Source organism: Herpailurus yagouaroundi, unplaced genomic scaffold (assembly GCF_014898765.1).
Source record: "Herpailurus yagouaroundi ecotype Mexico unplaced genomic scaffold, PumYag 161, whole genome shotgun sequence".
NCBI classification, from domain to species: domain Eukaryota; kingdom Metazoa; phylum Chordata; class Mammalia; order Carnivora; family Felidae; genus Herpailurus; species Herpailurus yagouaroundi.
This window is the reverse complement of record NW_024412402.1, coordinates 17,532,910-17,556,719: the sequence shown is the minus strand read 5'-3', so window position 1 is coordinate 17,556,719 and position 23,810 is coordinate 17,532,910. Positions and strand designations below refer to the sequence as shown.

The following is a 23,810-nucleotide window of genomic DNA, read 5'->3' as shown; positions in this document are numbered from 1 at the left end:
AAAGGAATAGATGATAAAGAAGTTTAAGAAAGTACACAAAGATACTCTATGAAAAACAAAATTCAGAAACATGAGAAAAGATTATGGCAAGTACGGGTGGAATAACTCCAGTGATTGTCCTGGATGAACTGGTTCTTTTTAAAGCACTGTGCTTCGGAAACAAAAGACCCTGGTGGCACCTGGGTGGCCCCTTCAGTGAAGCATCTGACTTCAGCTCAGGTCATGATCTCATTCATGGGTTCAAGCCCCACACTGGGCTCTCTGCTGTCAGCACCGAGCTTGCTTCAGATCCCCTGTCCCCACCTCTCTGCCCCTCCCCAACTCGTGAGCATGTGTGCACTCTCTGTCAAAAGTAAACATTAATTTTTTTTTTAAAGGACACTGAATACATATACCAATGTAATACACTTGGTATGCATGGGACATAGGCTATACTCTATTAGATTGTTATTGCTGAGGACCTTATGAATGTAATGATTTATTTAGACTGGAAACTTAAGAAAAAACAAGGAAAACGGCACAGAGTCAAAACAGAAAATTAGACCACCTAATTAAAAAAGTTAAAAGGAAGGGTGCCTGGGTGGCTCAGTCGATTAAGCATCCAACTCTTGATTTAGGCTCAGGTCACATGATCTCAAGGTTCTGGAGTTTGAGCCTACTGAACTCTGTGCTGACAGCAAGGAGCCTGCTTGGGATTATCTCTCTGTCCCTCCCCATCCCCCACCTCTCCCTCTTCCCCTCTCTCTGTCCCTTGGTCTCTTGTGCGCTCTCCCAAAATAAACATTAAAAAAATGTTAAAAGGATTTAGAGCTACTGAGTTTGAAAGAAATCAGGGAAGTAAACCAAATCTGCTCTTAAAGGGCACTTTCTCCCTAAGCCCAAACCTCAAGGCTACCACTGCCCTTCTTAAAGACAAGAACATTTGGCACACCCTTGCCATCTTTGCTATAAAACAAAGCCTTCTGACTTTTAATCTGGAAATGTATAAACTATAATGTTAAGTTTCAGTTTCTATGACATGCTAGGTCTTAAAAGCATGTGATCCAACATCATTTCTTATTGATAGAAAAATATTTTTTTTTGTTTAGCTGCCCTATGAAATTAACTTAAATTATGTGTTACTTTGGAATTACCAGATTCAAGACATGAACCTAGGTATTCATCAATTACCATCTACATAACATTTGAAGGATGGAAATTCTATGCCCTCTTATTCATTTATTTTGGCTTATGAACTTTTTTGAAATTGAGGAGAAACTTGTTCCTAGAAAGCCAAGGAACTCCCTCCCTTCCTCTGAACACACTGGCCTCTTTCTTTCCTGGTCCTCAAACAAGCCTGGTACACTCTGGCCTTGGGGCTTTTTTTTGTATTCGTTGTTCCCTCTGCCTGGTATGCTCTTCCCAAGTTCCAAGTCGTTGCTCCAATCACACCTTCTCAATCATGCTACCCCGACCACCCTATTTAAAAGTGCAACTTCTGGGGCGCCTGGGTGGCTCAGTCGGTTGGGCGTCCGACTTCGGCTCAGGTCATGATCTCGTAGTCGGTGAGTTTGAGCCCCACATTGGGCTCTGTGCTGACAGCTCAGAGCCTGGAGCCTATTTCAGATTCTGTGTCTCCCTCTCTCTCTGACCCTCCCCCGTTCATGCTCTGTCTCTGTCTCAAAAATAAATAAACGTTAAAAATAAATAAATAAATAAATAAATAAATAAATAAATAAATGTGCAACTTCTCCACTCAACGCATTAACTGCTCTAGTTTTTATTTCAAAACACATACCACCCTCTGACGTACTAATTATTTTTATGATTAGTATAATAAATACACTAATTATGTTTATTTTTGGTCATCTGTCTCCTCCCAGTGGGAAGTAAGCTTTTCAAAGGTAGGAATCTTTGTTTAGTTCACAATATACCCCAAGATCCTAGAACGGTACCTGGAACAGAGTAGGCATTCAGATATTTATTGAATGAATTAACTCAAATGCAAAATGCTGCTCATGATTAGAACTACAAGAATTTCACATGACAGAAAAAGCATTTCCTACTAAGAGAAATACCCACCCCATTAATGCTTTTCTTTATTTATTTATTTTGAAAGAAAGAGAGTGAGGTAGCACGTGGTAGGGGCAGGGAGAGGGAGACCGAGAGAAACCCAAACAGGCTCCACACTGTCAGTGTGGAGGCTGACGTGGGGCTCGAACTCGTGAACCATGAGATAATGACCTGAGCCAAAATCAAGAGTCAGATGCTTAACCAACTGAGATAACCAGGTGCACGTCCCTCCCATTAATGCTTTTAATACAGCAAAAACCATGAAAGACCGTTTCTTTTTTAAGTGAAACATGGGAAAAGTCACATTCCTGTGAACACTTGTGTGCACAGTAAATCAACATTCAGACTATCATTTTCCAGACATGACAATGAGGGACGGTAATCTGATTCTAGCAGGCAATAGGATTTCAGACTTAAGGTTTCAAGACTATCCTCTGTCACTAATTGAACAATTTTATACATGAATCATTTTATGTTTGTAACTCAAGTTTCTGATATCTAAGATGTAAACTGATTCTTAAGGGTGGATTCTTAAGGCAAGAACTCTTTCTGGCAAATGACTCAAGGACATCAGTATATCAGTATTTTGGGCTAAGATATCAGTTTCTGTATTTTATAGATTAAATCTATCTAAAGTACTTTCTTTACACATGACTAGAGAAGAAGAAAAGCTTATGTAGCAGCAAAAGGGATTTCAAAACACAAATTGGATTAAGTCATAGTTTAAAACCATTCAATGGCTTCTCACTGTGGTTAATAACATTAAACTTCTTACATCAAGGCTACAAGACAGGCTTGATCTGACATCTGTAGCCCTCTTCACAATATCCCATCCAGCCCTCTCCCTCATTCACCAGGCTCTAGAGCCACATGGGACACACACTGTCCTGGCCCACACACTGAACACGGCTCAGGGTGGTATATTCTACAAGTATTTCTGGCTCCATCCCATCCTTGAATCCTCAGCTTACCTGTTACTTTACAGGGGCTGGTCATCTGCCCCCCCTCACCCCATTTGGCTCCTTGTCGGCATCTCTAACACCTGCAATTATTGGCCTCTCTCTTAAGAATTAAAGCTCTTTAAAGACAAGTACAGTTGGTCTTATTTATAGTCCTATCCCCAGCCCCTAGCACAATCTCTGTTATATAGTTAAGAGTCTATACAGAGCAGTAAATGCTCAAATATTTTCTGGCTGAATGAGTATGCACCTACCATGAATTAATGTAAGGTTTAAGAGATCCAATTAAGGTCTAAAAGATACTTTTAATTCTATAAGCTGTAAAAACAAGATGAATGGGTGAAGTGTTATTTTATGCCACACAAATACCTTCTGTGACTGATATCCACCAGCTACCTGTTTACAACAAATGTTCAGCACTACACATAAAAATTCTCACCTGCTTTGGAAATCTTCGTCTTTCAGTTTTCTCCTTCCCCACCACATGAAAAGAAACTGAGTACTTTTGTAAAAAGTCTATAGATTTGTTTTATAAAACAAAGCTACATGCACTGAACTCTGTCCACTTCTATTCTCCTATTCTATTCTATTTATTCTACAGTTTTCCTATGGCTGGTTATGGCTACATTCTGTATATGCTTACAGAGTTGAAAATGACAGGGATTGTATTAGTCCCAAGTTGTTGAATTTTCACATTCAAAAGTCCATTAAATGCCAGGCACTATGCTAGCAATGTTATTACCACCACATCCAGCTCCCCTCCACCAAACACTACATAATATTTACAATGAGCCAGGCACTGGTGTCTACACCTTAAAATGTTCACTCTTCTGTGAAGCAGACACTACTATCATCACACACCACAGACATCACAGACGATGGCATTGAATCAGAGATGTTAAGTAACTTGCTATAGGTCACACAGCTATTAATACACTGGGAGGCTGATTCCAGAGTCCATGCTGTGAACACACAATGCAACACTATTCCACAAAGGTGACTAAGACCATACCCTGAAGGGCCATACCCTTCAAAAGTCTTCACCTTTTAGGGGAAACAGAACTGTAAACTATTTATGACACATTGGTGCTAAGTTTAATATGTTTGTATGTGGTAAAGATTAACAGTTGTGTTCAAGGAAGATCAAGAAAAGGGGACACAGATCCCTCCATGGCAAAATTCAGTGAAATAATCAGTATTTATCTTCCTTTAGGTCTTGGAAACATCTGACACTTAATTCCATTCTCTTCTGGACATAGGATTTTCCTCCTGTCCCTCTAGAGGAAGCTCTTCTTCCTCCTCCATCTAATCCCTAAATGTTGAGGGTCCTCAGCAAACTGCTTTCAGTTCTCCATATAATCACTTCACGTATTCCCTCGCCTCCCCTTCCAGTTACTCGAATGATTTAAAATACCAACTAAATGCTAGCAACTCCCATATCTCAATCTTCAGCTCAGATCTCTCCTGTGTTTCAGACCCAGGAGATACCTGGGTTACACAGTCCTTCACATACTTTAAGGTACTTTAAGACATACTTCAAACTTAAAGGTCAAAAAACAGTTCAACAATCTGTTCCTTATCATGTGGTGTTAGGTCTATGACCCGTAGAAGTAATCTCTGGGTCACAGGGTTACAGGTGATTATTTACCTCTTTCTGTTGCAAGCACCAACACAATTATTTTTTGATTTTGAAAGAACTATCATATACTTTAGGAATGTACTTAGAAAGCAATTTCAACCATCCTTAAGAACAAGAGAATGATAAATGACAGGCAACTCAAGAAAGTGGTTTTAGCTTCTAACCTTAATCTGGCTTGATATTCTTTTCAGGATATTTGCTTTTTTCTAACAAAAATTAACTCAAAAATATTCTCTTTGATCTGGAAATGAACTTCAAGATGAAAGCATTATTTAGACCCGAACCAAGAATCTGAAAGCTAAAAAAAAAAAAAAAGAAAAAAAAAGAAAAGGTATCATCTGCCACAGAGGCCACCAGAACAACTAGAAAGATCAGGCTAAGGGAGAAGAAACAGCTTTAAAAGCACTGCTTTGCTGAGCAGGTAGCATCAGTGTTAAAAAGTAGCAGTGAAAACTGAGGAAATAAAATAGGTGAGAGAAAAAAAGGTTAGGAAGACCTAAAAACATACTTTGTTAAAAGTGCAAAGGAGGTCAGTGCTAGATGGAGGGAGGACCTGGAGGGAGAAGCAAGAGTGGGCTGAGCAGCTTGAGCCCAAGGGACATGGACACTTTATCTGGCATAAGAAAGCACCCCTCCTCCTTGACCAGAGAGGAAAAGGTCCCCCCTAGGCCCTGCAGGAAATATGTTAAGTACAGTAAAGTACAAAGAGCAAATGAAAACCACCCTGTAATCCTACCTGGAGATAACAACTGCTGACATTTTGGTTTATGTGTTGATATTTTGGCAGTTTTCAAGAGAAACTCTCGGAGAAAGTGCAAGCATCCTGGTTTCATGCTCATCAATTCAAAAAAACTTTGCTAGAGTTTGCAGTTGCTTTTACACTGTAAATTTTCTATATTACACACCAGCTCCTCTTTTCGTTTTTCTTTCAACTTTTCTTCATTTATCTAGTAAAATGAACTTTGAACAGTACCCAAATAGCTCACGGATTCATCAAAAGAGCAGCAGTAGAGGTTTCTACAGAATAAAGCAGCAGTACATTCCTAGTGCCTGAGGGCAGTGAGGAAATCAGGATGAATGGGAACTGGGAGGGAGTGTGAGGAAGGCTAGATCCTGCCCAGTCCCGGAGCACATGGCTTCATGCAATCTACAAAACTGAGGGGTGAAGCACTAAGCTCTTCTCACATGCAGGGCTTGCCATTATTTGGGGGTTGATATTCATTCTGGCAATAGATCTTAAACCTACTCCAATGCAGAGAGCAAAAGCTGAAAAACTTTAATGGGTCCTCTTTGAAGTTATCCTATCCACATAGCAAGAATAGATATTATGAAAAAGAATCAAAGAAAAAGAAGAGATGGAGAGGGACACAAATCAGAGGAATAATAGAAGAAAATGTCCCAGAACTGAAGGACATGAATTCCCAGAATGAAAAAGTCCACTGAATACCCAGAACAACAGTTGAGGAAAGACTCACACCATGGTATGTCATTAAAAGATTCCAGAACATCAGGGACAGAATATTCTCAAAGCTTCCAGTAAGAGAGGGGGAAAAAAAACCCAATAAAATGAGGTCTCATAAAAAAAGGATTTGAATTGCTATGTCTGTAGAGCAATTACAGATACCAGATTGTACAGCCATGCCTTCAAAATTCTGAGGGAAAATTACTTCCAACCTAGAATTCTGCAACATTTCCAAACTATCAAACAAGTGTGTGGGCAAATACTTCTTAGGAAATAAAGATGTAAGCCAAGAAATGGGACATGGGTGACAGCCCATGTTCCTGAATGATATACCTGGATAGTAGTTCTCCAGAGGAAACATCAAGTGACACATCTGAGCTCACAGAAAAGGTTACTGGTAAGAATGTGACAATTATGTTTGAGCATCTGGAAAAAAATTAACGGTATGTAGGTATGTGGGGAAAAAACAGGCAAAGGTCAACCTAAACACAAGAGTGGAGCTGAGACAAAGCATCTAGCTCAACAGGCCAAACACTGGAGGGAGAAAAAAGCAAGAAATAACATATCAAATGATTTAGAGGGGTGCCTGGGTGGTTCAGTCCATTAAGCGTCCGACTCTTGATTTTGGCCCAGGTTGTGATCTCAGGGCTGTGAGACTGAGCCCCAGCTGGGGCTCCATGCCGAGCACGGAGCCTGCTTGGGATTCTCTCTCTCCCTCCCGTGCACAGCCACGCACTCTCTCACCCAAAATAAACAAACATTTAAAAAAAAAAGAAAGAAAGAAAGAAATATGAAGATAATACCTAAGGAAAGAAAAAAAAAATAACAGAGGGGCTAACTCTAAAGAATGAGATTATGAGGTGGGGAGAATGGAGGGAATGGCTTTTTTTCCCATTAAGTCTTTTAGCACTACCTGACTCTTTAAACCATACACGTGAATTACTTTGATAAAAAACAAAATTAAAATGGGGAAATGTTGCCTAGTATACTGGGATCAGTAGACTCCAGCGTGGATTTGGTTTTCTTTCTTTTTTTTAATTTTTAAAATTTTTTTTAGTGTTTATTTATTTTTGAGAGAGAGAGAGAGAGAGAGAGAGAGAGAGAGACAGCGAGTGAGGGAGGGGCAGGGAGAGGGAGACACAGAATCCAAAGCAAGCTCCAGGCTGAGCTGTCAGCACAGAGCCCAATGCGGGGCTCAAACTCACAAACCACGAGATCATAACCTTAGCCGAAGTCAGAGGCACTCAACCGACTGAGTCACCCAGGCACCCCTGTATTTGGTTTTCTAACTCAGTTACACTACAGCTCTCCTACTAACTGCTAGTGGAGGTTATTTTCATTACCCTAACAGTATTATTAAACACTTACAGCATGTTCCAATTATTAACAACTGAAAAACACACAAACAACAATCTACTTCTTTCACTTATTGTTCAAATTTTCAAATAATGCAGAAAACAGGTTTATTCAACTTAAGCAACTAGTTGTTGCAAATACCTTCTTAAATTTCTCTAGGGACCCTGACATCCTCCGGCTTTTATCCAACCACAAAGGTTGAACAGTCCCTCAATTTTCCATTGTTCATGTTCTGGAAACATGGTTTCCATGTTCACCCTTCCAATGTATATTCCTTTTCCCTTAAGATACTCTGTTCATCTTCATTTATATAAACACCACAAAATACATATTTCTTCACAACTGAAAATACTCTAACGTAATGATCTTATTTTAACTTATAATCATGAAATGCTGACTAATAATTTGAATATCTTCTACATGCTAGGCACCATATATATATTGATCTCACCACTTACTGCAACAATACTAGGTTAGGTAGTATTAATTCCGTTATACATATGAAAAAACTGAAGCTGAGGAGAATTAACACTTATAAATGGCAAAGCGTGATGCAAACCTCAGTCTCTTTCTAAAAATACCAAGCTGCCTTACTTACTTCTAGCAAGCACTGGGATTTTAGAAATCATCATTGTTCACCCCACCTGCTTTTTGGGGTGTGCAATTTAAGTAAGGTCTGAAACACTGAAGTGTATCACCTAAGTGGCAGAATTAGACTAAATTCCATACCCCTTGATTCTTACCCTGTTTAAGACCTTTTAAACAAATCTATACACCTGGTGCTATACTGTATGCAGGACATACCTAATATTTTTTGAGCCTTAACTATGTGCTAAACTCTACACGAGTGCTTTAGTCCACATTAACTCACTTACTCCTTACAGCAGTCCTAAGGCAGACATCATCCACGTTTCACAGGGTAAAAAATCTAAAGTAAGAGAAGTAACCTGCACGAGGTTACACAGCCAGCAAGTAGCAGAGCCAGGATTCCAAAACCATCTTTCTGACTCCCAAGTGTAAGCTCTAAGCCAGTGTACCAAGCACCTTTAAGGTACAGGCCACACGTCTCCTCTGAATGCCCACAGTTTTGTTCTTCTAATTAAAAGAATATGCATGATATGCGGACTTTTCTTGAATCCCAATTCAAACAAATTAACTATTAAAAAGAGAAACCCAACTGAAAATGTGTCAACTGCTTGCTTGATGATACTAAGAAATATATTGAAAGGGTGATAATGGTGTTGTGGTTTTGGTAAAAACCAGTGCTTACCTTTTATAGATACATACTGACGTGTTTACCAATGGTTTAAAACCATCTCAGAGATCAGGGTAGGGTGGAAAACAAGAGTGGCCCTGTATTGGCTGGTTGTAGAAACTGGCAGATGGAAACATGGGGTTCATTATATTCTCTACTTCTATAAATGTGTGAATTTACAATTAAGAAAAAAAAATGCAAGATTAAAAAAACCTGAGAAAAAACATTTTAACCATATTTGGGAAACAGAGCTATGAATGATTTTTTCCCATCTTTTTTTGTTACTATTTTACACATTTTTTGTATTACTTTTATAATGGAAAACATTAAAAATACACTTTTTAAAGAAATTCTCTATCTTCTAAAGAGGCAGAGCAAAACTGCCCATAATCTAATTAGGTCAAAACACTGTGACAAAAGCATTCCCCATCTCTTCATCAATTAACTACTTTTTACAAACTTTTAGAAGGGCCACTTTGTAAGGATAAGTATGATCCTTAGATATAAACTAGCTAAGAGCATAAAGGCACATAAGAGAGAAATAAATTAGAAGCGGACTTAACAAACATAACTGATAATACAATTCCTCCCAATAGAGTTTGGGTCCAAGCCCTTGATTTTGTAACGCTGACCTTCCTAATGGTCAAACATGCTACAGGCTAGGGATCCCCTCAGCCTATGGTGGAGTCAGGTGGGGTCAGCCTCAGCATCCAGGCCAGTTGTCCTCTGTGGGTCACCTCCAGTTTTCCTCCATGAAACAATTATTTCCACACATACCATGATATGGAAAAGTTTGGGAAGACTAGTTTAAGCCAGACCTGTCTTGAGCATCATTCAAGAGCCGAATAAAAGTACAACGAGGGGTAGGAGGATAACGGAATCTCTAAAATGCTGATATGGAAAAAAGAACTAACATCCAGAGTACAGGTTATAACACAATGTTTTAGAAAACCACTGTTTTCTAATATATATATATATATATATTTTTTTTTTTCCTCTATCTGTACTCTCTCTTATGCCCCACTTAGGAAATCATAAGGTATATTCCAGCACCAAAGAGGTGGGTGACCCCCAAATATAAATGTTAGCTCAGTGGCTCTGGCGACAAGAGCAGAATCCTGATTCTCTGTGCTTATGCTAAATGTATGCAAGACAAGTCTGAAATAAATCCCGTTTGTTAAGAAAGTACTTAAGTGTCAATGGAAAATCTTCAACGAATCGAAGCTTAGAGCCCAAATGACTTGGTTCACAGGAGCTGAGCTGGGACTAGTACCCAGATCTCCCAGCTGCCAACAACTTCACTTTCCTGGACACCTCCAGGGAGCTCCTGCTAATTGCTTCCTTGAATCTAAAACCATAAAATGATATCCACATACTTCCTGCTCTTGAGGGAACTGAATTGCTGGTTAATCTGCAACTAGCAAATCACTGTTTAAGGAGCCAGAATCTACCTTCATGCCACTAATCAATCTTCACTTTGTGATATTTAAACACAAGTCCCTTTATTAGTTAGTCACTCTTTGTTTATATTTGTGAAATAAAAAGGTGACCATGTTCTTGCACAGCAGGAAATGCCCTCAAAAATGAATTATCAAGTGCTTCTTTATATTTTTTTAAAAATTTCAAATGTTTATTTATCTTTGAGAGAAAGAGCGCGAGAGCATGCAAGCAGGGGGAGGGGCAGAGAGAGAGGGAGACACAGAATCGGAAGCAGGCTCCAGGCTCTGAGCTGTTAGCACAGAGCTTGATACGGGGCTTGAACTTACAAACAGTGAAATATGACCTGAGCGGAAGTCAGACACTTAACCGACTGAACCACCCAGGTGCCCCTCAAGTGCTTCTTTAAATGGTTATTTTGGGGGAACACATTATGACATACCAAAAAAGTCATGTTTGTACTCTCTAAGAATGAAGATACCACCACACCCCTCTAGTAGAATTTGCTTCCTTGTACTGAGAAAACAGTACAGACTTGCTTCCTGGCTGTACAGAAAGGAGGCAATATAGCGTTAAGATACAATATAGCATTACAAAAACAAGACAGAAAATATACTTGCATAAGTTCTTGTATATGCAGAGAGCGGCTCTACTTTAAATGACCAAATGCCTAGACTCCTAGGAGAAGCATTAAGATCTAACTTCGGTACCCATATTGGCTAAAGTTGTACTGCGAAAACAAGCAAACAAACAAAACCTTTGAACTCTTCAAATATCTTACAGTTACAAAAAGAAAAACCTGAAAGTTCCTTCTTCAGAAAAAAAGTGACCAGTTTTTTTATTCTTCAGTATTACAGTTTGTACCTTGGGTTACCCTGAAACCCAAGAACACAAGCTCTGTTGTCACCAGCATTGACATCTGAGTTGGTTCATTTGTTTCGTGCTACAGAATGCCAATTCTGCAAGAACAGGTGTCATTTCTTGAATGCCAAGCAGACGTTAAGGCAGAAACAGCCCTTACACAAAATTATAAAAATACTATACCTAAAACAAGTTCATAATTAACACAAGGATCTGAATTTAAATCCTGACATCCATATTTCAGAGTCCTTGGAAAAGGAGGCTTCATGTCCCTAACTGAAATTAATAAAATTTGAACCTGCATCTGGAGCATATCAGTAAAAGATAGTAATTCTCACCTTTTACAGATCTATGTCTTACCTGTAAATGTGAAGAAGAAAAAAAAAAAAAGAAGAAAAGTTGTTTTTCAACCTCCCTCAGGATTCTTCAAATTTATATCGTGATCACCTGTCTTATTACAGAAACATACACAAGCCTGCCTTCCCATTCTTCATACATTTACTCCCACACTTCCATTCTTCAGGTCAAAAACTGACAGAAAGAAGACAATTCGAATGTTCAGACACATCTAACACATGTCTGTGATGCATGCAGCCATCTAAAGAATGAATATTTGTGAGTTTACTCTGTGCCAGATGTGGGTTTCACAAAGAAAACGTGAGCAATCCTCAAGGGACTCAGGCTTTAACAGCAGCTGCCAATGATACATCCTGACCTGTATTCAAAAGCAATTCAAACTCAAAGAACAGTACCGTGTAGGGGAAAAGACCACCGGATGAAGCATAACCTCTTTACTGATCGTCTAGATTGAAGTATCCCAGCTGATTTCCCTGCTATCAAAGCCTTCCTCTCTTTAGTCTGTCTTGCATTCAACTGCCAGATTCATTTCTAGAATTCCAACTTCAAGGAGTCTCTCTCCTGCTCAAGAAGCTTCAAACACTCAATACTTATCACATCTAGTTCAAACTCTTCTTCAACTTAAAGTTTTCCATAGGTTAGCTCCACTTACTTGTTCAACTTTATTGCATGCCCAATATGGCTCCCTTCTGCCCGTCCCTTTCGAAGGAGCGTAATCGCAAACCTAATTCCACTACCTACACTAACTCCTCAGGGAAGCTTCATTCTAAGCAGTCTTAAAAATTGTGTCCTCTAGTGTCGGTACAGATCCATTGGTTTTACAAACAGCTCTTCGGAACTCGCCACTAGGTTTCTTAACAAATGGCAGGTATGTCCCGAGATACTTTTCCCATTATCACCCCCAACCAGATGTTCATCTTTTCGGCCACCCCCGGGGTGAAGTCACAGGGAGTCGCTTACAGTTTGGGCATGAGAGTCCCAACACCGCACCTTGTTAAGAGAGGGAGAGAGGGTCTAGGGCGGTTGCAAAGTAGGGAGGGGGAAAAAAAATGAAGGAAGCAGCAAAGGGAAAGGAAGGTGCGTGCTGTGTACTGTATTTTCAGTCTTTGGAAGGAGCAGGGAGAGCGTAGGGGGAGAGGAGACTCCAAAACAAACAAACAAAAAATGAAATCTTGAAGAGTAACGTAAGAAACTCAAGGTATTCCCTAAGGAGGAAATACGGGCTGGGGCCCCTGGGTAACGGAGGGGCTCCCCATCATTCCCGGGAGAGAAGGACAGGTTACAACCTGAAACAAAGAGGAGGTGAGGGGTGGAGAGGCTACAGAGATCCGGGCATCTCCGAAGGTCGAACGGCAAGGAAATGAGAGGTGACACGACGCGTCCCTCAGGGGACTCGCCGGACACCAGGGATGTGGTTGCCAAGAGGGACGAGGTAAGCGCCCAAGAAGGCTCTGGGGCGAGCGTTTATGGGGCATCGCTTCCACGGGGCGCGGGGGCGGGGAGGTGTTCGTGAGTGGGATCTTCTCGCAAAGGGAGAAACGGTTCCCAGTGCAATGCTCTCCGAGAACAGAAACCCCAGAGTCGTGAAAACGTTAAAGCATTGATGAACCGGCATTTCCCAGCCCGAGCCTGCCTTCCCAACACACTCACCGAGTCTCCTCCAAACGCCACCGCTCCAGCTGCAGCTACCGGCCGGCGCAGCCGCACTCTGCGCGCACCGTCCCACGTGACTCGGCCGAGAGCCCGCCTCACGCCCACGTGATCCCGAGAGCCCGCCCATCCCCTCCACCCCCAAGCCCCTCTTTCGCACGTGGTCTTGGCTCGCCCCTCCCTTTTTGACAAGATGGCGGCGCCCAGCTGTAATTCTCTGGGCCTTTGGGTGAGGGGTTCCGGGCAGTGTTTAGGGAGTCGTTTCATTCTCGCCTGCCAGCCATTTTGTTCCTCCGCTGCTGCGTCTGGGACTCTGAATGCCCATAGGTTAGCGGAGAAACTCCGATCCCAGAAACAGGAACAAAAGACGAAGAAGCAACCGGTGAGTTCGAAAGGACCACAACTCCCAAGAGGCAGCGCGTTAATTGGATTCCTGGGCTGGGAGTGAGGTAGGAGGGTCCTCTGACAGCTGTTAAGCAAATGTGGAGGACATGTGGGAGAATGGGGAGAAAGGAAAAGGGAAGAGGTCCGTGTCTTCCTGCGGGCTGTGTCTTTGGCTTCTGCCGGCCTCGCTCCTGAGCACTGCGATGGGACAAGTTAAGACAGACGCGCACCGCTGCTCTCAAATTATTCGGGGAAGGCGCGAGTCCAATGCAGAGATAGTCATTCCCAACCTAGATTCTCACCCAGGCTTATTGAAGATCTTCACCAGGCTTTTCCTGTCGCTCCTTCTCTCCCCGTAGGTGCCCACAAACCCTGTTCAGCGGAGAGTGCAGGAACTCGTGCGGTTCACACAGCAGCTGCAACGAGTCCACCCCAACGTGCTTGCTAAGGCACTGAGCCGAGGGATTGTGCACCAAGACCAGGATCTCGTGGTCATCAATAAACCCTACGGTCTCCCCGTGCATGGTAAGGACCACGTGGGAAGAAGAGAGGGGGTGCTGCTGGTTCTGTTTTCGCTACGCCTATGGACAATTCGGACACATTACTTGTGGGGCTTCTTGAAGCCTTGCATTCAAAATAATTAAGCTTTGGAGGAGTACTCTGTAAGACACTACATATATATATAGTCCTGTATGAGGCACTACTGAGGATACTGGGATATATAGGTCAGTCTCTGCATTCCAAACATTTGGCAGTCAGCAGTGATACATGTAATGTGCCGTGTGTAGACCTCCACAGGGATTTTTATAGAGAGATACTAAGGCTGTGTGGTTCTTGTCTTCATGTTGTTTTCCATCAAAACTGAGAAAAAAGAAATGACATAAGAAAAAAACAGGACAATATATTAAGGTTCCCTTCACTTCCCCTTTTGATAGTGACACCACTATATTTTAGTCTTTGTTAACAATTTTCCCACTTTCACTAATTTTCATAAATACTGTTTGTATTTTCATCCTGTAAATCTCTTATGGGTAATGTATTCTGATAGTTTATTACCTCTGTAAGTAGGAGTATTTCAATATAGTGGCTCTGAATTTGCTTCAGTTGTCTTTTTTTAACCAGGTTGATTTAATGCACAATTTTGTTCACATGATCCAGACAATAATTTCATCATTTAAGTCCAGATCAAGAAAAGCATTCTGTCTTCATTGAACAAAGATCAGAAAATCTCAATCCAGGAGCCCAAAACTGCAGCATAAATCAGTCACCCACCTCAAGCCCTGAGTGGAGACAGAATAGCCTTAGACAAATCAGATCTTTTACTATGCATGGCAAGGATCAAATAGGGATCACCTAAACATGCAGAAACTCCAGTCACAGAAACCAGTATGAAAACCGATAAGAAAATGGAGCTCCAGCCAAAGCAGAAATTAAACTGCTCTGTAGACGGGCCTCCACTACTAAAAACATACTCAGGACCCACGCACCCACAAAGACATATATAAACCTGTGTAGAAGATAACTTTCTTTAAAGATGTCGTAGTCGGGGCGCCTGGGTGGCTTAGTCGGTTAAGCGTCCGACTTCAGCTCAGGTCACGATCTCGCAGTCCGTGAGTTCGAGCCCCGCATCGGGCACTGGGCTGATGGCTGAGAGCCTGGAGCCTGCTTCCAATTCTGTGTCTCCCTCTCTTTCTGCCCCTCCCCTGTTCATGCTCTGTCTCTCTCTGTCTCAAAAATAAATAAAAGCGTTAAAAAAATTTTTTTTTTTAAATAAAGATGTCGTAGAAATTACAAAATATAGAAGATACTCATGTTGTTATAAAATTCAGGTGCCAAAAAATACATAATAAATTATGCATTCATAATATATTAAAAAGGAATTAAAAAACATATGAGGTGTGTGTGTCAGAGTATGCCTAACAAAACCCCAAGATGCCTAGAACTCGATGGACAATGAAATGTTTTTGAATAACTGTTGAATGTAGTTGTCTGAGACAGTTGGAGTGTGACCAGTGGAGAGTGATAGGAAAAAAATGCACTTGGGAAAGGGATGTGCTGGAGGAAAAAGCATAGTTGAACTAGGAGAATGCTTTTTGGGGAGGTATAGATAAAAGCATGCAGAACGAATTAAGTCAGACATTGCCATGTGTTTTGTGTGTTTTCTTTTTCACTCTTGATCCTTCTCATTCCCCATTAGATAATTATTATACAGATATTTGCATTTTATAGATGAGAAAACTGCACCTTAGAAAGACTAAATAATCTGTTCAAGCTCAACGGCTACTTAGGCATAGAATAGTTCCGAGAAATGTCTCACGTAAAGTCCCATCTTCTTTACGGGAAGATGTGATGCCTGTAATACCCCAGAAGAGCTTCACAGTCTTGTATGTATCACTTGAGTTTACTTGGCAGAGTCTCAAGCCTTTGTTTATATAGTGAAATATCCGACTTCCTCATTTTGATTGCTGATTTTATTGCAAGTATTCAAGTAGGTTAATAAGTATATATGTGTCTGAGGAGAAAGCCACATGCTCTGGGACATTGCTTCTCAAAGTTTAATACGAGTGTGAGTCACGTGGACATCTTGTTAAAATGCAGATTTTGATTTAATAGTCTGAGTTGGAGGCCTGAGATTCCTTCTCAGCAAGCTCCCTGGGCATACTGATGTTGCTAGTTCCTGGCCCACATTTCAGCAATAAGGCTCTAGAAAGCGCTGACTCTTTTCCCAAGCAGAGTTCTTTGGTGGGATCTTTTACTGGCCACTAAAACCTCTGATTCTCCCCTTCTTAGGTGGCCCTGGGGTCCAGCTCTGCATCAGTGATGTATTGCCTATCCTGGCAAAAATGCTTCGTGGCCACAAGGCAGAGCCATTGCATCTGTGCCACCGGCTGGACAAGGAAACCACAGGTGTAATGGTGCTGGCATGGGAGAAGGAAATGGCACATCAAGTTCAAGAGTTGTTTAGAACCCGTCAGGTGGTAAAGAAGTACTGGTATGAAGGCCATCGCTGGTGGTAGAGTTGGTATCAATGAGGGCATCCTTTTATCTCTTTGTCCATTCGTACAGAAGGACCTCCTGTTAGGAGAAGGCACTGTGCTAGGACCTGTGGGCATATGAGGAGTGTAGGAAACAGACTAAGTGCTTAGCCTATTGGAGTCTGATAGAATAGTGGTTCCTAATTAACGGTTGTACATAAAAATTACTGGTAATTAATTACACAAGTAACACATGATTTCATTCCTGTGGTGAAATAATCAAAGATCAAGCAAAAAAACTCCTGGAGAATCCACCCACTCTGTCATTCTAGTCCCTTCCCTTGGGATAGTTTGGTTTTTATTCCCCTGGTCCTCACCCGATGCGTTTGTGTACATGTCTAGTATATACAGTGTGATTGTGTGTGTGTATTACATTGTACAGTGTCCACTGTACTTTTATTATTTTTTTTAATGTTTATTTATCTTTGAGAAAGAGAAAGAACAGAGCACGGGCAGTGTTCTCACGAATCGTGAGCTCATGACCTGAGCTGAAGTTGGACGCTTAACCAACTGAGCCACCCAGGCGTCTCTACACTTTACTTTTCTCACTTAACTGTCTTGGAGATCTTTCCATGTTAGTACATTTAAGTTTACCTCCATTTTTTTTTTAAAGTTTATTCACTTATTATTTTGGAGAGAGAAAGGGAGAGAGAGAGAGCTAGAGAGAGAGAGCACGTGTGCACAAGTGGGGGGAAGGGCAGAGAGAGAGGGGGGAACACAGAATCTGAAGCAGGCTCCAGGCTTTGAGCTGTCAGCACAGAGCCCGACGTGGGGCTTGAACTCACAAACCACAGATCATGGCCTGAGCTGAACTCAGACACTTAGCTGACTGAGCCACCCAGGAGCCACACCTCCTTTTTTTTTAATAGAGGAAAGATACATGAATAAAACTGTAACCTGCTCCTGTCCCCCGTCTGCTGAATTTTCTTCCAGAGGCAACCAGTATTCTACTATCTTGTGTAAACTTCCAGAGTCATACCGGGCATGTATAAATGAATTATTATATGGCAATATATTTTGCACTGCTTTGGATCCTGCTTTTTTTCACTTGGGAAATATATCTTGGAGAGCATTTTGTGTGTGCTTTTAGTTAATTTTTATTTTTTTTAAAGTTATTTTAAATTTATTTTGAGAGAGAGTGCACAAGCAGGGGAGGGGCAGAGAGAGAGAGGGAGGATCTGAAGCAGGCTCTGAGCTATCAGCAGGGAGCATGATGGGGGCTCACACCCACGATCCATGAGATCGATGGTGACCTGAGCCGAGATCAAGAGTCTGAAGCTTAACTGACTGAGCCACCCAGATACCCCTGTGTGTACATTCTGAGCTCTGTAGTATTCTGTTGTATGGCTATATCATAATTTCCTCATTAATGGATGTTTGGTTAACTTCCCATTTTTCTGAGCCTATTGCAAAGAATATGTGAGTATATTTTTAGGACAGATTCCTAAAGATGGAATTTCTAGGTTGAAACATTTAATATTTGAATGTTACTACTCTTAGGTGGGCCAGGTTTTCTTCCCAATAGAGTAGTGAGTACCCACCTCCCCTTATAGCTGAGCAACTCATTTTTCAAAGGTTTGCCACTCTGATGAGTTAAAAAAAAAAGTTTTCTGTTTCTTGTGTACCAGCAATGTTATGCCTGCATGTTTATTGAGTTTCCTTTTCTGTGAACAAACTGTTTATTTCTTTTGCCCAGTTTCTGTTGGATTGTTTATTATTTTCTATTTGATTCATGGGTATTCTTTTTATCTTTTGGATATTAGTTCTTTTGGTGTTACAGATTGTGCAGCTACTTTGTGGTGTTGGGAGCCTTCAAAAATTCTCTGCTGAGGCCCACCCACAGAAGCTCCACAGGTGACTCTGATGAGGAATCAAATGTAAGAACTGCTGTATGAAGAGATTATAGATAATGGAGGAAGTTTAGCAGAGTAGCTCAGAGCTCAGCAAGATCTGTGTTCACCTGTCAGCTGTGCCATTTAACAGCGGGAGTCCTTAGGCAGGTTATGAAACTTCTCTAAGCTTTGTCTGTATATGAAAAATGAGAATAATGGAGTTGAGGAGAGAATTAAGTGAGACAATGCATGTAAAGCGTTTTGACCCAGTATGTAGCTCATAGTAAAAGCTGAAAGGCAGAAAATTGAGGCTATTCTCATGCATATATGCAGATGTTAAGTCTATCAAAAAGTGTTATGTTATTTGTGAAAACTGTTTATGAGAGTTTAGAATCACTAACCATTCTGAGGATCGGGCTTCATGGAGGAATTGAAATCAGTTAATTGTGTCTTGATGAATGAATAGGATTTGAAAGACAAGATGGAGAAACGTGTTATAGATTGTACGAATGGTAGGCACAAAAGGGTAGAACATGCAGTGTAGTCTGGAGTGGGGAATGGTGACAGATAATGCTGGAAAGTTGACTGGAACACAGTTAATGCTGACCTTAAATATTAAATACCAAGTGCAGGAAGTAGGCGTTAGAATTAGAACATAGTAGGCAACCAATTAGTATTTGCTGACTTAACTATGATAGCGACTTGTTACAGTTACTTGTTTGAATCTTCTAACTAAATTTCGAATTCCTTGAAAGCAGGGATTTTTGTCTTGCTCTTCTATACAGAACTAGTACTTACCTAAATCAGTGCCTCTTTACATTCACTGAAATGTGGAGTGAGCGAACATTAGTAATGTTAGGTCCTTAGGAAGAGTGAGCTAGCAGTTAAAACTCAGTCTAAGTGTGATAAACTATGTCAGAGAACAGCCCAAACTGCTACCAACCCAAAGTGAGGAGTCTAGGGTGTGAAATGTATGAGGGGCAGTCAGTGATAGGCCACCAAGTGCCCAGGAGGATTCCTTTGTGATTTACCTGGAAGATGCGTAAGCAAAGGGACAGATTAGAGAGTCTTCTACCCGTAATGAAAGGAGAGCTCCAACAAACGTGATCTGGAATGGTTATCTCGTGGTGGTAGTTGCTTCTGTGACCTTGAGCACAGAGCACAGTTCCCCCGGTTTTGTGTATCTGGCAAATCCGGCAGGAGCGGTTCTGTGAATTCGTTTACTTGTTCATCCACTTCACGTGCAGCCAGAACTTAGCCATCTTTTAAAAACCAAGATACATGGGGGCTCTGGGTGGCTCACTCGGTTGAGTGGCTGACTCTTGATTTCGGCTCAGGTCATGATCTCATGGTTTGTGAGTTCGAGCCCCGCATCGGACTCTGCACTGACAGTGTGGAGCCTGCTCGGGATTCTCTCTTTCCCTCTCTCTCTCCCCTCCCCCGTTCTCTCTCTCTTTAAAAACAAATAAATAAGCTGTAAATGGTAAACAAACAACAAAAAAACCCCCAAACAACTGGGATACCTGGGGAGCCTGGGCGGCTCAGTAGGTTAAGCATCCGACTCTTGATTTCAGCTCAGGTCGTACGTGATCTTACAGTTTGTGAGTTTGCACTGTGCTGACAGTGCAGACTCTGCTTGGGATTCTCTCTCTCTGCCCCTCCCCTACTCTTTCTTTCTTTCTTTCTTTCTTTCTTTCTTTCTTTCTTTCTTTCTTTCCATCTCTCAAAATAAATAAATAAACTTAAAAAAGATAATAAGAAAAACCAGGATACAAAACCATATTACCCCAATTTTATTTTAAACTATAAATATTCATTTTTAAAGGCTAGAATGAAAGAGCATGCTACTATGATAAATTTTCTATTGTTTTCTCCCAAATATTCTGTAATTAGTAGATATTAGTAATTGGTATATATGTAATATTACTTTGGTAGAAAAACGGATGTGTTTGTATCAAGCTCTCAGGCTAAGTGCTATGACGAGAGGTCATTTGGGATGCTCCCGTCTTAAGAACTGACCACAGAAGGTCCAGTGCTAACGCCTCTAGCCAAATCCGAGGAGTTTCCTCCTCACCTTGTGGCTTAAGTGAGGGTCTGTGTGTCACTCCCAGGGCCATCGCTGTGCGTGTCCCGGTGCCCTCAGCAGGAGTTGTGGATATCCCCATCGTTGAGAAGGAGGTGCAAGGCCCGCAGCAGCACTACAAGGTGGGTGAGCTGTGGCCCAGAGGGATGGGTTTTCTGCTCTTCCTTTGCGACATATCTTGATTTTTTTGGTTTCAGATGACGCTGTCCCCAGGCTACCGCATGGACAATGGGAAGATGGTGAGAGCTCGAACGAGCCGGAACGCGCATGTAGCTGTGACTCAATACCAGGTGCTAAGTAGCACTCTGTCCTCCGCCCTCTTAGAGCTCCAGCCAATTACCGGTGAGGGGCCACTGTTGTGCAGTGGGATCGGTGGGACAGCGAAACCCCAGGGCCGCTCAGCTCTGTCCGGGGCCTTGTGCTGGACTCTGCCCTTCTTCTGAGCAGCTGATATTGTGGGAAGGCTGGGAGCTCCAATGGGGATGATTGGTGTTTAAAAAAAAAAGGAAAGAAAGAAAGAAAAAACACTAGGTAGCAGAGGGATATAATTAGTTCGGTTACATTTATTTAAAAATTTGCAAAAATGGTTCCTCAAAAAATTAAGCATAGAATTACCATTCGGCAATTCTCATGGGTATAAACCCAAAAGAATTGCAAGCGGGTATTCAAGAAGATACATGCACACCAGTGTTCATAGTAGCATTATTTGCAGTAGCCACAAGGTGAAGTCAACCCAGATGTCCACAGACAAGCTGAATGGATAAACCAAATCTGGTCTATACATACGATGCAATATTATCCAGCCTTGACAAGGAAGGAAATTCTGACACGTGTTACAGCATAGATGAACTTCGTGCTAAGTGAAAGATGCCAAACGCGGGAGGACAAATATTGTATGGTGCCATGTATGAGATCCCTAGAATACTCAGATTCAAAGACCAAATAGAATAGTGGTTACCAGGGGTTGGGGGCACGGGGGCAGGAATGGGGAGCTGTTGTTTAATTGGTTCAGAGTTTCAGTGTGGGAGGAGGAAGAAGTTCTGGAGCAGGATGGCGGTGATGGCTGCACAACACAGTGAATGTACTCCGTGCCACAGAACCGCACACTTAAAAATGGCTAAACTGATACATTTTTTGTTCTGTATATTTTGCTACAGTGAGAAAATGTGGAAAGCAATACTATTTAGCATTATGTAATAAAGCTAAAAAAAAAAAAAAGCCCAGGTTATATGTGGTGGAAGGGGAACTGTGGAGGGTGGAGAGGGGAATTTAGAGGCTCAACGGTATGTATAATGTTTGCTCCCTGGTAGCTTACAGTTTGTTGTTGTTCTTTATACTTTATTGTAGGTGGGGCTTTGCCAGTTTTACTGTGCTTTGATTTAACATGGTTGGAAGTGGTGGTATGGTTTCTGTCGCTCCTCAAGTTTTCTCTCTCTTTTTTTTTTAAAGGCATAAAACATCAGCTTCGAGTTCACCTGTCTTTTGGATTGGATTGCCCAATCCTCGGTGATCACAAGTACTCAGACTGGAATAAGCTGGCCCCCCAGGTGATATTGGTTTGACCCAAGGTGCAATAGATAAGGGGGAGAACTTAATGCTTTCCCCTTGTTAAGCCCTGAAGTGAGTCACCACAAAGCTGTGTAAGTTCCCGAGCTTATAGAGAAACAGCCACTGTTCTTATGGAGCTGCACCATCTGTTAGCAAAACCTTTGTGCTTTATTCCTTAGTCTCAGATTTTGTTAGGAGGTCGGGGGCAGGGGGAGCAGACTTTCTGAAGGCTCTGAGCAGCCTTTCACGCTATTGCTGAAGAGCTTTTTATCTCTTGATGTTACAGCCTGTTCTCTAGGAAGGCCAGAGCGCTGGCTGATACGAGCTTCTCTGGTGTGGTTTTTCTCTTACCTGGGTTCTGAACCTTCCTGGCAATGTCCCTGACAGGCTGTCCACCACTGTGTCTTCCGGGGGAGTTAGTGTTGGTTCCTTTAGGTGGAAGGCCTCTGGCCCTGCGTGCTGCTCAAGGATGAGCCATTGGCCTGGCTCTCAAGAAGCTCTTTTGTCTTTGTACAGAAGCTGTCTGTCGGTACCCTGAAGAAGCTGGGGCTGAAACAGGCGAAGGCCCGCCACATCCCCCTTCACCTGCATGCCCGCCAGCTGGTCCTACCAGCCCTGGGGTCCAGGAAGGAGGAACTCAACTTGGTCTGCAAGCCTCCTCGCTACTTTCTGTGCTCCCTGAGACGTCTGGACTTACGGATGCCAAGTCAGGATCAAAGTGGGGACGATGAAGCTGGACGTCTGAGAGCACAGTGAAGACCCTTGGGCAGTTTGGCCCCTGAATTCTCCACTGTTTAGTGGACTCTGCTAGCTTCTCGCCGGGGACAGACTCCAGAAGGGTCAGGTGCTATAAGTGGAAGAAACCCAGCTGCTTCTGGGCTTTTACTGGACACTGAATATTTACCAATGCTCTGGCCATTCTCTGGAAGAGCTTGCGGGAAGTCTCCCTGCCAAGATAGAAGAGAGCCCGGGACCGGGCCGATTGGGTCAATGATCGGAAAAGGAGAACTACAGCACGGAATCTGTGTTCAGAAACTGGTTACGTCCAGCAATAAAGTTCTTGACCTATCGGGAAGGTTCCTGTGCTTGGAAAGAGCATATAATGGTTCTCTAACTGATAGATTCAGAAGCAGTGAGTTACTGTCCTCATGGACAAATGGAGCAGAACCTTTCTGCTCCATTTGCTTAGTCTTGCATTTTGTAGACCCGTGTCCTAGAATGCAGGGCACTCTGCTGCTGGAGCCCAGGAGCCTTGCTGCAAGAGTGGAGCCTGCGAAGGGGTGTTTGATAAGCAAGAAAAGCAGATGTAAATGGCAGGCGAGGTGTGAGGCCCTGGTAGGGAGCACACGCACCATCCAGAGAGGGCAAGTGTTAGCTCCAGCTGGGTGTTGCAATGTGGAAACAGATTTTCTAATTTTTTCCAAGAAACCCAGATACACTTGACCCTTGAACAGCATTGAGGGGTTTGGGGGCACCGGCCTCCCCCCTGCTCCACTGCACAGTAAAAAATTCACGCATAACTTTTGATTCCCCAAAAACTTTATTGATAGCCTACAGTGGACCAGAAGCCTCACTGGTAACAGTGGATTAACACATATTTTGTATGTTGTATGTATTCTATACTGTATTCTTTACAATAAAGAGGGGAAAAAAATGTTATTAAGAGCATCATAAGGAAAAGAAATACATTTACAGAACTGTACTGTACTTATCAAAGAAAATCCGTGTGTAAGTGGCCTGTGCAGTGCAAACCCATGTTCTTTGCAGATCAGCTGTGTTTATGTGAAATCTCCAAGTGTATCGCTCACTAAATAAGATTTGTAAACAAACACCTGTCCCCAAACCCAGGTGGTCACAAACGTGGTGCCCCGTTTGGCTCTAGAACCCCTTCTCTGGAGAT

General features: G+C 42.1%; 2 protein-coding genes across 6 annotated transcripts in view; one reads left to right on the top strand and one right to left on the bottom strand.

Annotated features, from left to right (window-relative positions):
* FAM118B (family with sequence similarity 118 member B) overlaps positions 1 to 13,118 on the bottom strand; it is a 48,546-nt gene extending 35,428 nt beyond the window's left edge. For 4 of the 5 annotated variants that reach the window (XR_005792983.1, XR_005792985.1, XM_040483478.1 and 1 more), the window contains exon 1: positions 13,029 to 13,118. The gene's annotated coding sequence lies outside the window, so the exon portion shown is untranslated. Of the gene's footprint in view, positions 1 to 1,475; positions 1,516 to 13,028 lie in introns of those variants that run through there. The other variant, XR_005792984.1, reaches the window with a different exon arrangement.
* Positions 13,119 to 13,200: 82 nt separating this feature from the next.
* RPUSD4 (RNA pseudouridine synthase D4) lies at positions 13,201 to 23,578 on the top strand. Its single transcript, XM_040483473.1, has 7 exons — positions 13,201 to 13,410; positions 13,772 to 13,937; positions 16,203 to 16,404; positions 20,391 to 20,484; positions 20,560 to 20,704; positions 21,812 to 21,909; positions 22,427 to 23,578. The coding sequence occupies exons 1-7, from the start codon at positions 13,222 to 13,224 to the stop codon at positions 22,664 to 22,666; spliced, it is 1,134 nt and encodes a 377-aa protein (XP_040339407.1). The 5' UTR covers positions 13,201 to 13,221; the 3' UTR covers positions 22,667 to 23,578.
* The last annotated feature ends 232 nt before the right edge of the window (positions 23,579 to 23,810 follow it).

What these genes read in the sequence shown, in the direction of transcription:
- RPUSD4 (XM_040483473.1), top strand. Translation starts at nt 13,222, where the DNA reads ATGGCGGCGCCCAGCTGTAATTCTCTGGGCCTTTGGGTGAGGGGTTCC. An exon ending in CAGGTGGTAAAGAAGTACTG is followed by an intron (nt 16,405 to 20,390) that starts GTATGAAGGCCA and finishes TGTCACTCCCAG; the next exon opens with GGCCATCGCTGTGCGTGTCC. An exon ending in GGAATAAGCTGGCCCCCCAG is followed by an intron (nt 21,910 to 22,426) that starts GTGATATTGGTT and finishes GTCTTTGTACAG; the next exon opens with AAGCTGTCTGTCGGTACCCT.